At 35.6% G+C, this 13837-nt stretch overlaps 2 protein-coding genes across 3 annotated transcripts; both read left to right on the forward strand.

Moving 5' to 3' along the window:
* Positions 1-334: 334 nt before the first annotated feature.
* Positions 335-9466, forward strand: LOC120193770 (plant UBX domain-containing protein 8-like). 2 transcript variants are annotated; one of them, XM_039196213.1, is made up of 12 exons: positions 335-348; positions 5248-5365; positions 6256-6317; positions 6402-6918; positions 7028-7114; positions 7193-7308; positions 7432-7642; positions 7798-7995; positions 8088-8252; positions 8837-8980; positions 9052-9108; positions 9236-9466. In XM_039196213.1, exons 2-12 carry the CDS (start codon positions 5282-5284, stop codon positions 9341-9343), a joined length of 1749 nt encoding a protein of 582 aa, XP_039052144.1. In that variant the 5' UTR covers positions 335-348; positions 5248-5281; the 3' UTR covers positions 9344-9466. The 2 variants fall into 2 exon arrangements, with proteins under 2 accessions (XP_039052144.1, XP_039052143.1); XM_039196212.1 differs by lacking the exon at positions 335-348 and having other exon boundaries at positions 5191-5365.
* A 1409-nt stretch (positions 9467-10875) lies between these two features.
* LOC120193658 (scarecrow-like protein 28) lies at positions 10876-13619 on the forward strand. Its single transcript, XM_039196093.1, has one exon. The coding sequence runs from the start codon at positions 11558-11560 to the stop codon at positions 13571-13573; it is 2016 nt and encodes a 671-aa protein (XP_039052024.1). The 5' UTR covers positions 10876-11557; the 3' UTR covers positions 13574-13619.
* The last annotated feature ends 218 nt before the right edge of the window (positions 13620-13837 follow it).

Raw genomic sequence — 13837 nt, forward strand, 5'->3', positions numbered from 1 at the left:
TATAAACTTAAGTGGGTCGAGTTCAATTCGAGGTGACATATTTCACTATACCTGACACGGAGAATAAATTCTCACGAAGACATAGAGCATATGAACCCCGAAAGTTACTTGCTAGGTTTGACACGGAGAATAAATTCTCACGAAGACGTCGCTTTCACTCCCACTTAAAAGGGAAAAGAGCTCAAGTATAGAGCTTATGTTTATGCAAATGCAAGTGTTTGTGTGTGAGGAGAAATGTTTATACAAAAATTAATATCTAAAAAGCAATTAAATATAAACATTAATATACAAGGGTATAAAATAAATTGAAAGAAATAAAAAGAATCACAAATTAAATAAAATTGGATTCTCAATTTCTAATTATAGAGACAATATATACTCGACTTAGGTTGACCAGGTTCCCCAGCGGAGTCGCCAAGCTGTCGTAATTGGTTTTCGCCCGAGCACGAATTTTCCTTGGCGAAAAAAGTAATGTGAATAAATAAATGGTTTTTTAATGAAATGTTTTGGAGTTGCCATCGGCCTTTTTTTTGTTAGGTAAGTCGAATACCTAAAAATCATTTTTTAAAAGAGTTTTTAAGAAAAACTATTTAAAATATAAACGGGTATGCGTATAACAAAAAAATCATTCTTTTTAGTAATAAAAAGGGATTCGTGGTCGGTTATGTTTGGGGAATGATTAACACGCCCACAACGCCCAAAATTGGTACCCATTAATTATAAATTGTCTATAATAATAGAATTTAAGAATTTGAATATAAATTTAATTTATGATCCTCTTATTTCAGATTAAATCGAATAATTTTAAAGAAAAACATATATAAAATTATTTTTATAAATTATAAATAAAGTATTTATTTATTTAAAAATATAAGAAAATGACATCTAGTTGCTTTAAGACAACTCATTTCTTAATATTAAAAAATAAATAAATATTAAAAATATGATAATTTTTCCTAAAAAATAATTTAAATAAAACTAAATTAAATATATATAATTTTTATAATCAAAATATTTATTTATTTAAAATACCAGAATATGACATCTAGTTATTTTAAGACCGCCTTTTATTAATATTTAAAAATAAATAAATATTATTAATTTATAAATTAATCAAATAATATATATTGATATGGCTAAAATAAAATAATAATTAAAATTTAAAGGATAATAATAAAAATTATATTAGAATGCAACTAAACAATGACTAAAATAAATAAAATTAAAACAACATGATTAAAATGTAAAATATCTAAACTAATGGACATAATTCGAATCATTATAAAAATATAAGTATTAACAGTGTAATTTAGCCATAAATATTAATACGAGATTAAAATAAAATTAATTAAAATTATTAGGGACTAAATATATAAACATATATATACGATGACTAAATTATAAATAAAATAAAATTTAAAAGACCGAATTAAAAGGATAAGAAATTGCTTTCAATGACCAAAATGGAAGTTTACAAACTTCAATGGGTTGCGGACGTGGTTTTCCCTTGAGGGAAATTACACAGACATCCCTCACCAAAACGACTATAAATACCCTTTAAATCAATCCTAAGGCCATTTTTTCTCATTTCTCTTTTTTGAGTTCTCTTTCTGAGGAGAAAACTCTCTCCCTCCTCTCTAAGTTTCTTTCAACGATGGAAGTCCGGCCACCGTCGACAGTCGTGTTCAGACGCCGAACGCCGCACGGTGGTCGGAATTTACAAAAATACACCCGAAAAATCCTCTTTAGATTCTAAAGCCGATTCCGACCTCCCCTTTTTCTAAAAATCCCCCTAACTCCGTAGATCTAAGTTTTTACCTTCAGTTTTTCGGTGGTTCACAGCTGTTTGGATGTCCGATGAGGGTATGCTTCTCAGTATCTTCACTCTATTTTTGTTGTTATTGTCTGTTTGTTCTTGTTGGTTTAATAACCTTTTATAGGCTCTTTCGTACACCCTTTGGACCGGTTAAAAGAGGGTAACCCGATGAGTCACTGGCCAAGGGCGGTGAGGGAAGCTACTGGAATGGGGAGGTGGCGGGACAATTGTTCTGGGAAGCTGCCGACGTGGAGGGACAGTTGGTGTTCTTCTGGTCGCTGCTAGAATCGTCGGTTGAAGTTGAAACGTGGAAGGGGCTGCTGTCAAGGTAAAAATGGTGATTACAGCTATTTCATCTTTGTTTCTTGGATTAAATATTAATCTTTGTAGATGCAGTTGTTTAAACTCGGAACTTATTAGAAAAACGATATTTTCTTTTATTATTGAGGTCATTCAATAAATTCGTCACAATACATAATTAATATAAATACATCTTTGGCTTAATTGTATTGTTTTACTACAATCTTAATACTAAAGAAAATGAAGTGATAACCCTTTTTTCTATTTTATTTTGAACCGATCCAAACGATTTGCATATCTTTATTTGATTGCCTATTTTGACCAAAGCTATATATGCTTATTTAATTATGATGTTTTATTCTACAAGTCAAGTGGTTTATTAGAAGCAAGTAACAAAACAAGCTTGGGTCTTTGTCTTAGAACTAGAATAGGATACATATCCTAAACTTTCATCGATTCTCTAATTACATGATTTAATTCTGAAGCTAAGTTTCTCCACCTAGATCTTTAATTTAATTTTCTCTATACGTAAGCCAATAAATCGTGAATTAAATAAAACAAATGGGTAAATGAATCAAATCAAGGTGGTGTAGCATAATCTCCCAAAATTCATGGCCTACCAACACATGACCATGCCTTGCTCTTTCAATTTAAGGAGCCTTGGACTACAATCAAATTCCATGTTCCCATTTCTCATTTTCAATCTTCATCTCTTACTTTGCCTTCTCCCCACTAATTTTTTTATTATTTTTATTGTATTCATATTATATAAAACACTAAGACATACCATATCAGTGTTTGTTGATGTCCGATTATACTAAAAGCTCTCGTGAATTTTACTGGGGAAATTTGTAATATATGATCTGCTCATGTGAATTTATAAATTTGAAGTATTTTAACACTAAAACGTAAATTCGACGAAAGATGGTCGCTATGTTTTGTTTATGGTAAAAAAGAATTAGTCGGTGACTTTGGACTTTTAGCTTATGTTTTAGTGATAACATAAACTGGGATTGATCAGGACTTATGTGGTAGGAACGAAGGCATCGCATAATTATTTATTGGAGTATATCAAGCAATGGGTTAGCTTACGGCCCGATTACTTGTTCCCTTTTAAAACTGGGGTCGTTGATGCCTGTGGGCCTTTAAAGACAACGGACCAACACAAAATACAAAAATTGAGCCACAATACGAGCATCAATCGATTAGAGAGACCGAGGAGCCACGCCATTAATTGAAGACCACCCTCCATCATCTATCGCCACCACCACTTGCTAAAAATTGAAAAACCAAACTCTCTTTAAAACAATTTATTTTTTGTTGGGGGGGGGGGGGAATAGTTCTACCATTTAAAATGATATTCGAGAGGATTTGAAAGATGATGGAAGAAAAATAAAATCAAATGAACGGCCTTAAGATCCTATCAAAACGATAGAAAAAATTGAAGAAGGAAAATCTCCAAACCAAACATATAAGGTCAACAAGAGACACCTCCGTTTTTTAGATTTTAGTGATATAAGATGAACATAAGAACTTAGTTTCTAATAACAAATTAAAAAAATAAATGGTAAGAATAATAAAAAATAATTAAATTTGTTTGTAAATTATTTTTTATTACGTTTAGTAAACTATCTAATAAATATATCGAATTTTAAATAGAAAACATCTTGAAATTTTATTAAGTATCCAACTACTCACATAAAAAAAAGCATGATCCTCTTTTAAGAGGCCTCATACTCGATTTCAACCTTCTCAATCTTATAAAAAAATAATAATAATAAATAATTAGGTGAAAATAATTTAAAATAATCACATCAACATCATCGTTAATCTTTTATTAGTGGGTAACCAAAAAAGAAACAAAATGTAATATTAAGTATGATTTTAAAAAATAATTACATTACCAAAATAAAAATAAAATAATAGGTCAATGACTGAATAAATAATTTATATTTTTTTATTATATGTAAACTTCTTAATTTTAGGCTCTAGATAGGAAGGGGCCTTGGACAAGTACCCCTCCTGCTCAAGCTCAACGAAACTAAACAACATATGTTAAGATACAACGTCAGAAAAAATTTCATTAACGATGTCATTTAGTTTCGTTCGACCATTCTTTTTAGAATAGGATTCTATATGTGAGATGATTCAATTATTTATTGAATATAAAAATATATTTTAAAATATAACATATTTCCTTTGATTAAACTTATAATCAATGATAGATGGAAGGGGGGAAAAACTTATAATCAATAATTGACTTTAGAAACCGGAACATTAACCAACCCCAATGATTTATTTACATAAAAGTAAATCTATAAAAGTCTTTTGCATTTAACATTTGATAAAATAATAATCACATGAAATGTGTGTAATCAAAGATCGAGAAAAATTATAGCATCCCATAGATTAAAGGGTAAAGTACACAAATTTTCATTCGACTATAGGAATTTGTTTGATTTAGTCCCTCAGTTTTTAGAAGTTATAAAATGATCATCTAACTATTCATATGTTCCAAACTTGTATTTTCTTCATTAAAAATTTGACGATCGTCTGAGTTGAACGTTAAGTTGTTGATTGAGATATAATAAAACCTAATCTAGAACCGTTTGAGTTGTATTTCGTTGATCGAATTTACATTATGTCGTTGAGCTATTGCTTGAAACATTATGTCGTCGATCCAATGCTTGAAAGTAACGACGATATCTGCATACATCTCTAAAATATAATTTTTATAATGTCTCAATCAGTAAGGATATGTTTGAAATATAATTTTATAATGCCCAGCTCAGACTATTATCACCTTTTTAATAGAAAAATGATATGTTTGAAATATATGAATAGTTGCGTGATCATTTTGTAACTTTTAATAGTTAGTGCATTCAACAAAATAATACCCTATAATCGGGGACCATTTGTGCAGTTTACCCTAGATTAAATTTATTTCCAAAGCAAACAAATTACAGATTTTTTTTTTACTTAAACACCTTTTATTCCAGGTTCAATTAATTCTGTAAGAATAGAAGATTGGAGAAACTGGTATCATATAAGTAAATAAAGAAGGCTAAAATATAAAAGCCCATCGTCCAACCAAACTCCCCCTCCCTGCAAGTATAATCTGCGGATAATTGAATTAGAAAAGTGAGGAAAACCCTAATCCCTGCAATGGCCAGAACTGATCAAGAAGCAATAGACACTTTCATCAGCATCACCGGGGCATCGGAAGCTGTTGCCATAGAAAAGCTTGAGGTAGTTTTCCGTGAACTTTTTGATGTAATTTTATTTATTTATTTTTAGTTTGGTTGTCCAATTGGTTTTTCATTATAGGTTAATAACTGATCGGATGATTGATTAATTTTTTAATGAATTGGAATTTTTGTTGCTTCGCATTGTTCATTTAGTTTCATTGGTTGCGGTTGGATGAGAATTTTAGTCAGTGACTTTAATCAATGGGTTATTCTGAGGGTTGAATGAATTATCCATAATTTTCTCCCTTTTAATTAGTTTTTATCTGCGTATATAACGTGTATGTCAAATGAACAAGCTTTAAAAATAAAAAAGGAGAGAAATTGGACGGTTGTGACGCAAAAGGGGGATATTGAATGCAAAGATGGGGTTGCATTTGTTTGGAATTTGAAGTTGTGTTCTTCTCGTAGTTTTGCAAAAATGCATTTGATGTTGATTAGTATAATGCCTAACGTTTTCTGAACCTCTAGTCTCGAAGCTCTTCGAAAGGCAATTAGAAGCAAGGGGCACTTAACATCGATTGGCGCCCCTTGAATGTGATTAGTGATTTTAGAAGTCTTGCAGCCAGTGTCTTCGGCACTCTTGCATTTGGACTCCTTAATGTGCTTTCCCCTAATTCATACTGATGGTTAAATTGAGGTTTATTCTAAATACCTGACACTGGAATTCCTAGTCATCACTTCTTATTATCGTTTGATTAGGTGTTTTACAAAATTTTATGAAGACAGTGGCTTGAGGATGAGATGTTTGGATAACACCATTATCACTATCAAATTGACTTATTGAGTTGTATTATTTATTTGAGTTAGTTTGGATTTTTCGCATCTGTTCCTAAATTAAAGTTAGATATGTGCATTTCTCACTTATCTGTTATTTATTTTGCTTGGAATCAGGAGCATGGTGGTGATCTAAACGCAGCTGTCAATGCACATTTCAGCGAAGGAGATAGAAACACGTTTGTCAATTGTTCTATTCTCTCTTATGATTAGCAATTTTATGTTTGTAGCATTATTTATTTCTTTATTTTTCCTGTTTGCAGTACTCGGTCAACATCGACTGTAGTTCCTGTAGATGATGCCATGGATATAGATGATCCATTCGAAACTGTACCAAGCAGGCCAGTCTTTCCAATTCTCCCAGCATCTAGAGCAATGAATGCATTCGCATTGCTTGATCCAAACTTTCGTAGAAGCTTCTTTGATGGTGTTTCTGATTTTACCACTCGAGAACCATTCGTTACACATCCAAGAGAGGTGAGGGAGGTACCGATAGAGGTTAGGGATAGCAATGAACCATCACATCGTTCTGGTCATGCTCCTGTCATTGAGGATGTCTCTGAAACTGCACAAGCACATGGACCTAATTCCAATGAGATCGTTGTAATTGATGAAGTGGATGAGGATTCTTCCATGCTGCCACTTCAGCCGAACAATCCCTCTCATGACCAACATGTTACACCCAGTGCTCCTGTCTTTGATAATTTGCCAGGCTATGGCAATGACATTGAAGAACAAATGATTCAAGCTGCAATTGAGGCTTCCAAATGGGAAGTTGAGGTAAATTTTTACGGACAGGTGTTTCCAGTGTCATGCTGTACTGGTGCACTTCCTTCTTGTTGATGGCATATTTGTTTGCCTCACAAATTGCCTTTTAATGTTTGTGCAGGATTTAAGTGATCTGGGGCCTCCACCCAATCGGTCTCAAGTGAAGGAGGATGCTCAACTTGCAGAAGCAGCTTCGTTGTCTTTGAAGGTTTGTTGTGCTTTAGTCTGTTAAAATCATGCTTTCATATGATAATCTCTTCATTTCTCTCAATGTTTCCAAATTCAGTCTGTCGAGCAAGAGAAGGCATTGCATGAGCAGGGTCGGTCTGCTGGAACATCGGAATCAGTAGCTTCTAAACCAGCTGAGGTGCAGCTCACAAACTTGGCTGATTCAAATGGGAGGTACATCTCATGGTCACTTGTTAAGCATTAGGTGTTCTGTTGTGTTACTGTGTTATGACAACAAATCTGTAACTCTATTTGCCTTTGCTTCATTTTATGGTGTACTTGATTGAGTTGGTTTAGGTTAATGAGAGGAAGCTCTTCCATTCAAGATGATGACGGAGAAGTGGAGAAGCAGCCTCTAGTTAGGCACAGGTCCAGAAGGACATCATCTGGCTCGAGGGAATCTGTGAAAGAAATTGGAGCTGTTGAGGCTAGCCCACCATCAAGTCCTGGACAGCAAGACATAGGCAATCTCCCACAGAGCAATGGAAATGCCTTTCCTTCTGACGAGGTTAAACACTTTCCCAATTTCCTCTTATGTGCAGATAGAACTTAAGTAGACAATGCATTTCATATATTTACTCGACTTTCTCCTCTAACTAATGCATGTTGCTTATGTTCTTTACTAAAAGTAATATTTGGTTTCTGCTCTCTACTAAATCATAGTGGGGAGGCATCTCATCTGAGGAGCATGATGAAGCAGTCATGCTTGAGGCTGCAATGTTTGGTGGTATCCCTGAAAGTGGATATCGTTTTCCATATGCACCTCATCAGTTCATGCAACCTGAGGGCTCCAATCCCTGGCGTACCCCACGTCCTCCATCACCCTCTTTGGCAGCCCAACGCTTGATACGGGAACAGCAAGTTAGTTTTTTTTTCTTTTTATTTGACTGCAAGGTATGGGTATTTTGGTCCAGAAGAAATGGTCTAACACCCTACATGCATGATGCATTCAGGATGATGAATATTATGCATCATTGCAAGCTGACAGAGAAAAAGAGTTGAAAGCAATTGAAGAAGCTGAAGCTCGCCGTTTAGAGGAGGAAGCAGCTAGAAAAGCTGCACTTGAAGAAGAACAGAGAAAAGAGGAAGAGCTTCGCAGGAAAGTGGAGGAGGAACAGGTAATATATTAGTTAACAATCATTAGTGAACTTAACTGGCGTATAATGTTGTTCCATGTATTGAGGAAAATGATATGTTCTATCTTGTATCTTGATTTTGTGGATAAAGAATTACATTATAGTAATAAATCGAAGGCAAATTGTTATATAGATGCTCGTTTTTAACTTTGTGTGAAACAAACTTGTATTGTAAATCTCATACAACTATTGTATTTGTCAATGTTATCTTCATTACAACAATTCATTCTATTGATGATGTCTTACTGTAGATGATATAAAATTTATAGCTGACCCTATTCCCATATGTAATGGGGTAAGGGGAGGTAGGATAGTAGGCTGCCCCCAACGCCAGGTTGAGAGTAGCTTCCGTGAAAGACCTCCATTATGAATTGCCCTCAGTGGGACTCGATCCCACGACCATAAGGTTAAGAGCCTTACGCTGAAGAAAAAAAGAATTGTTAATTTGTTTGTTGCTTTCCAATCAACGTATTTGTTCTTAATTTATGCTTTGTAAATATAATTTCAGACTGTAGATATCTAATATTTATGGTTCTGAATTGCACCCTTTCTCATTCCATTTGCAGGAATGTGAGAGAGAATTAGCTGCTAAAGAAGCTTCACTGCCTCAGGAGCCAGCAGCCAATGAGCAAAATGCTGTAACCCTTCTTGTGCGAATGCCAGATGGCAGTCGCAGGGGCCGCAGATTTCTCAAGTCTGATAGGCTGCAGGTAAATGTGCAAAGCAAGAAGTACCGGTGTCTTGTGCATGCTTAATGTTAGACTTTGATTTTGTTTTGCAGTCTTTATTTGACTTCATAGATGTTGGTAGAGGAGTGAAGCCAGGAACTTATAGACTGGTAAATTCTCATCCCAAGTCCCATTCCCCATCATTCGAGATAGATAGATAGATGGATGATTTCTTTTTAGCAATGGACGAAAATATTGGGTATAAGCGCATTCTAAATTACAACATTTGGTGCACAGGTGAGGCCATACCCAAGGCGTGCTTTCAGTGATGGAGAGAGCAGTTTGACACTAAATGAACTTGGGTTAACAAGCAAACAAGAGGCCCTATTTCTGGAGTTGATCTGAAGAAGTAATAATATCTAATTCCTACCCGGAAAATCGTTTAGTTTCTATTGAACAAGTAGATGAATTTCAGGAGGATAAAATTAATCTGACTTAACAATGCTCAGTATTCTGCATTTTGTTGTTGATGGTTTTCTATTGATTAAAGGAGAATGCAGTTATGGCTGTCCTTTGTCGATGGCTGTTGAACGAGGCAAATCTACCACATTGTCCCTACGCACTCCAGCGTTGGTCCAGTAAACCGCTTAAAGTTCACTTAATCTGCTAATAATAACCTAATTAAAGATGCAGATTCAGCTTTGTTATATTATAAAAATTTATTATTAAAAATATATATATTAAGTGACATGTATCATATTCAAGTAATTTTAAAAAAATATTTTTAAAAGAATTTAAAATATTATTATATCAAAATAAATCTTAATTTCTTTAAAATTACAAAAAAAAACTCTAAATCCCTAAAAATCCCTAATCTTAACCTCACCATCTCCATTGTTGATCATGGACGTCGTCACCTTTGTCACTCTTGATGTTTTCCTTCTCGACCGTTGTCGTGTGCATTGTTAGATCGCTTGAATGTCGTGATTTTAGGGGGTTCAGGGATGTCGAGTTTATGTTATCGGGTTAGGATTATCATCGAGTAGAGGTTTGGTCGATGACAATGATAACGAATGGTGACGACCGGCGTAAGCATAGGGATTGAAATTAGAGTTTTCAAGGTTTTTCTTTTTAAATAAAATTTTAAAATTATATAAATGTGACAAGTATCAATTAAAGAAAGTTTTTAACGGTCGTTACAGTCGTGACACTTAAAATAGTAACGTTAGTAACGTTAGGTATTTGAATTAATCGGAAAAAATTTTAGGCACTTAAATAAAAAAATAATATAATTTGGACACTTATTTTTACATTAAACATAATTTATTTGATAATATATGCTTGTATTAACTTTATTCCGATTTCCGATTTTCGGAGACATATTTTAGTTAAGAGATTAAAGAAGTTTAAAAAATGTTAATTTTCATAAGACGACAAAACAAAATTGTATAATTGGGGTATGAGCCGGTGACCCAGCGGATAAATGAATGGGTACGAGGAAACGAACACGTGCACATCACGTGAATTTCAACACTCTCTGAAAGAAAGGTACTAGTGCTACAAACTAAAGACAAAAAGGAGAAAATTCCCTACATGAAAATTTAGTCACCAACTCCCTAACGGTCATATCTCACCGACAACACTCCAACGGTCACGAAGGCTATTATTCACCATGGTATTATTTGCTTGAAACGAATCCCACAAACCCCAAAAAGAACAACAGGGAAAGCAATGATGGAGACGTGAAGGTGAAAGAGGTGAGTATTTACTAGTAAGGTGTATAGAGTATAGTATACTATAGCTGTAGCTGTAGTGAAAATGAGTTAAATGAAGAACATGAACCGGGAGAAACAGTAAAATGTTTTCAAAAAGCCTCTTGGTTTTCTTGGGTTGTGAGCTTCGAGAGAGATGTTTCATTTGTTGGTTGATCGTTTTTCAGTTTGCTTGTTCATGCATGTTTAGTTTGATTTCAAAGCTGGGTTTTTTCTGAGTCTGGGTTCAGTTTCAGTTAGCATGGAGTTTTTGCAAGCCTCAAAAGCTGAGATGGGTCTCAAAGTTTTTCACGATATCTGGTCCAGGTTTGAGTATCTATGCGCTTTTGCTTCCAATATTGACGTTTTCTACATTGTTGATCATAGCCTTTTCGAATGAGTTTTTTGTGAGTGTCTGGGAATCCGACGATTGTTTTGTGGTAGATGTTTTAGTGTAGTTATTAACAAATCTTTGATTCTTCATGGGGTTGAATATTCTTTTCCATTATTCTAATTAGTTCTTCATTGTACACACACGCACACATTCTTCATATAGGAACACTTGCATTTTCAATATTCCTTAATTCGTCTCTGTATTTTTGTTTATCGGATTCCTTCCTATTTTATTTCTTTTGTGTTTCTTGAAAATCACACACTCACTTAGAATTTGTCCATCTCTGATCTCTCTAGATTTAGTTGTCCAAGCATACATGCAAGGTTTCATATGAACATATAAGATTTTATACAAAAACTCATACATTGCATAAGACTTGTATACACAGAGAGATAGGGAAAGAAAATAGAGAGTACAAACTGGGGGTGGGTGAATTGAAATTGAACTTAGAAAAAATAGGAAGGTTGTAGAGAAATGTTGGCAGGGTGTTCTAGTTCAACATTGCCGTCACCAAGGCATAGACTGAGGAGTGAAGCGTCTGCACAGTTTCAAGCTTGCCATTTCCCAACTTCAATGAGCACACAGAGATTGGACCTGCCTTGTAGTTTTTCTCGCAAGGACACTACTTCAAGGGCACAGCCTATTAGGCCTGTTGGCCTTTCTGTGGAGAAACCAATTGAGTCCAAGACCAGCGGTTGTTCTCTCAAGCAGAATATCCGGCTGCCGCCATTGACTATTGCTGCACAGAATCCATTTGAAGGACGGAGGGAGATCAATGATGAGCTTTGGGAGAAAGGGAAATGTTTGAAGAGGTTTGCTGAGGGTTTAATTGATGAGTCAGTCGTTGACAGGGCAAAGAGGAAAAAGGGTAGCTGTCATAATGATATTACTGGTGGTATTCATGAAGGTGGTGGAGATAATTTGCGTCTGGCCCAACTTGGTGCTGGAGATTTTTGGTTTCAACCAAGTTTTACTGGACAAAGTGCTCCTCAAGTTCCTTTCTCTCTGAATTGTTCAGGGGATGAAGAAAGGGTGTGTTTTGCGCCCAGTGAAGTGATTTCACTGCCTTTGCCGTCCTCTAACAATCCTTGGACCGAATCAGTAATAACTGAAATCACTGATGCCGGAGAAAAAGATGTCGAGACAATCCATAGGCCGGTGGAAGCTTCGGGATCGAGTACTTCTTCCGAGAGTCATAGTTTGGGACTTCGGTTAAATGAACAAGTCACTGAACATGAAGTGGGCAATGGGTCAGGGAATCCTCGCCCACATGAGGTTGCTGGTATGGGGGCTTATGATGAGGAGGAGAACAACCATGGGGAGCATCAGGGGTTTGAGCTTGTTCACTTACTTGCAGCTTGTGTTGAAGCAATTGGATCGAAGAACATTGCGGCCATCAATCATTTTATAGCTAAGTTGGGTGATCTTGCTTCTCCAAGAGGAAGTGCTATAAGCCGTCTAATTGCATACTATACTGAAGCTTTGGCTCTTCGAGTCGCAAGGCTTTGGCCTCACATTTTTCATATCACACCTCCCCGTGAGCTTGATTGGGTTGATGATGACAATGCTACTGCATTGAGGCTCTTGAATCAGATAAGTCCAATTCCGAAATTTCTTCATTTTACATCAAATGAGATATTGTTGAGAGCCTTTGAAGGGAAAGACAGGGTTCACATAATAGATTTCAACATCAAGCAAGGACTTCAGTGGCCTAGTTTGTTCCAGAGTTTAGCTTCAAGGGCTAATCCACCAAGCCATGTTAGAGTTACCGGAATTGGCGAGTCGAAACAAGAACTGAATGAAACGGGAGATAGGCTCTCGGGATTTGCTGAGGCATTGAATTTGCCTTTTGAGTTCCATCCAGTTGTGGACCGGTTAGAAGATGTAAGGTTGTGGATGCTCCATGTAAAGGAGAATGAGACTGTAGCTGTGAACTGTGTGTTTCAACTGCACAAGACACTTTATGATGGAAATGGTGTAGCTCTCAGGAATTTCTTGGGACTTATTCGTAGCACGAACCCTACGGTGGTCATCATGGCCGAGCAAGAAGCTGAACATAATGTACTCAGCTTAGAAGCAAGGGTTTCCAACTCATTGAGATACTACTCTGCCATATTTGACTCCATTGATTCAAGCCTTCCCATGGAGAGTCCAGATGGGATCAAAGTAGAGGAGATGTTTGCAAGTGAAATCCGGAACATAATTGCTTGCGAAGGACGCGACAGGGTAGAAAGGCACGAGAGTTTTGAAAAGTGGAGGAGGTTGATGGAGCAAGGAAGGTTCAGGTGCATGGAGATCACAGAGAGAGAAGTGGTTCAGAGCCAATTGCTGTTGAAGATGTACTCTTGTGACAAGTACAATGTGAAGAAGCAAGGGGAAGATGGTGGAGCGCTTACTCTAAGTTGGTTAGATCAGCCACTTTATTCAGTCTCAGCTTGGACACCCATTGATGTTGCAGGCACCTCATCCTCATTTCCTCAGCCAAACTGATTAGTTTTATTCCATTATTGAGTACAGAAAAGGCGACACAAGGATTCTTTGTAGGTAGAGAAATCTGTCATTATTCTTTCATTCTTTTGTTGCATGCAATAACTCCATACAGATTCATATGTTTCTAGGACAGAATTTTTTAGATCAGTGTGTAGTACCGGAGTGGATTAATTTTCTGTTTATTCTTTGATTCTTTATGCGACATAAAATTCTTTGTAGCTTCTTTTCATTTTATTGTAAGATTTATCAGAACTATGAACAGTT

The sequence above is a fragment of the Hibiscus syriacus genome, unplaced genomic scaffold (genome assembly GCF_006381635.1).
Source record: "Hibiscus syriacus cultivar Baekdansim isolate YM2019G1 unplaced genomic scaffold, ASM638163v2 tig00116996_pilon, whole genome shotgun sequence".
Classification (NCBI taxonomy): Eukaryota; Viridiplantae; Streptophyta; class Magnoliopsida; order Malvales; family Malvaceae; genus Hibiscus; species Hibiscus syriacus.

What these genes read in the sequence shown, in the direction of transcription:
- LOC120193658 (XM_039196093.1), top strand. Translation starts at nt 11,558, where the DNA reads ATGTTGGCAGGGTGTTCTAGTTCAACATTGCCGTCACCAAGGCATAGA.
- LOC120193770 (XM_039196213.1), top strand. Translation starts at nt 5,282, where the DNA reads ATGGCCAGAACTGATCAAGAAGCAATAGACACTTTCATCAGCATCACC. An exon ending in GCTTGATACGGGAACAGCAA is followed by an intron (nt 7,996 to 8,087) that starts GTTAGTTTTTTT and finishes TGATGCATTCAG; the next exon opens with GATGATGAATATTATGCATC. An exon ending in TCAAGTCTGATAGGCTGCAG is followed by an intron (nt 8,981 to 9,051) that starts GTAAATGTGCAA and finishes TTTGTTTTGCAG; the next exon opens with TCTTTATTTGACTTCATAGA.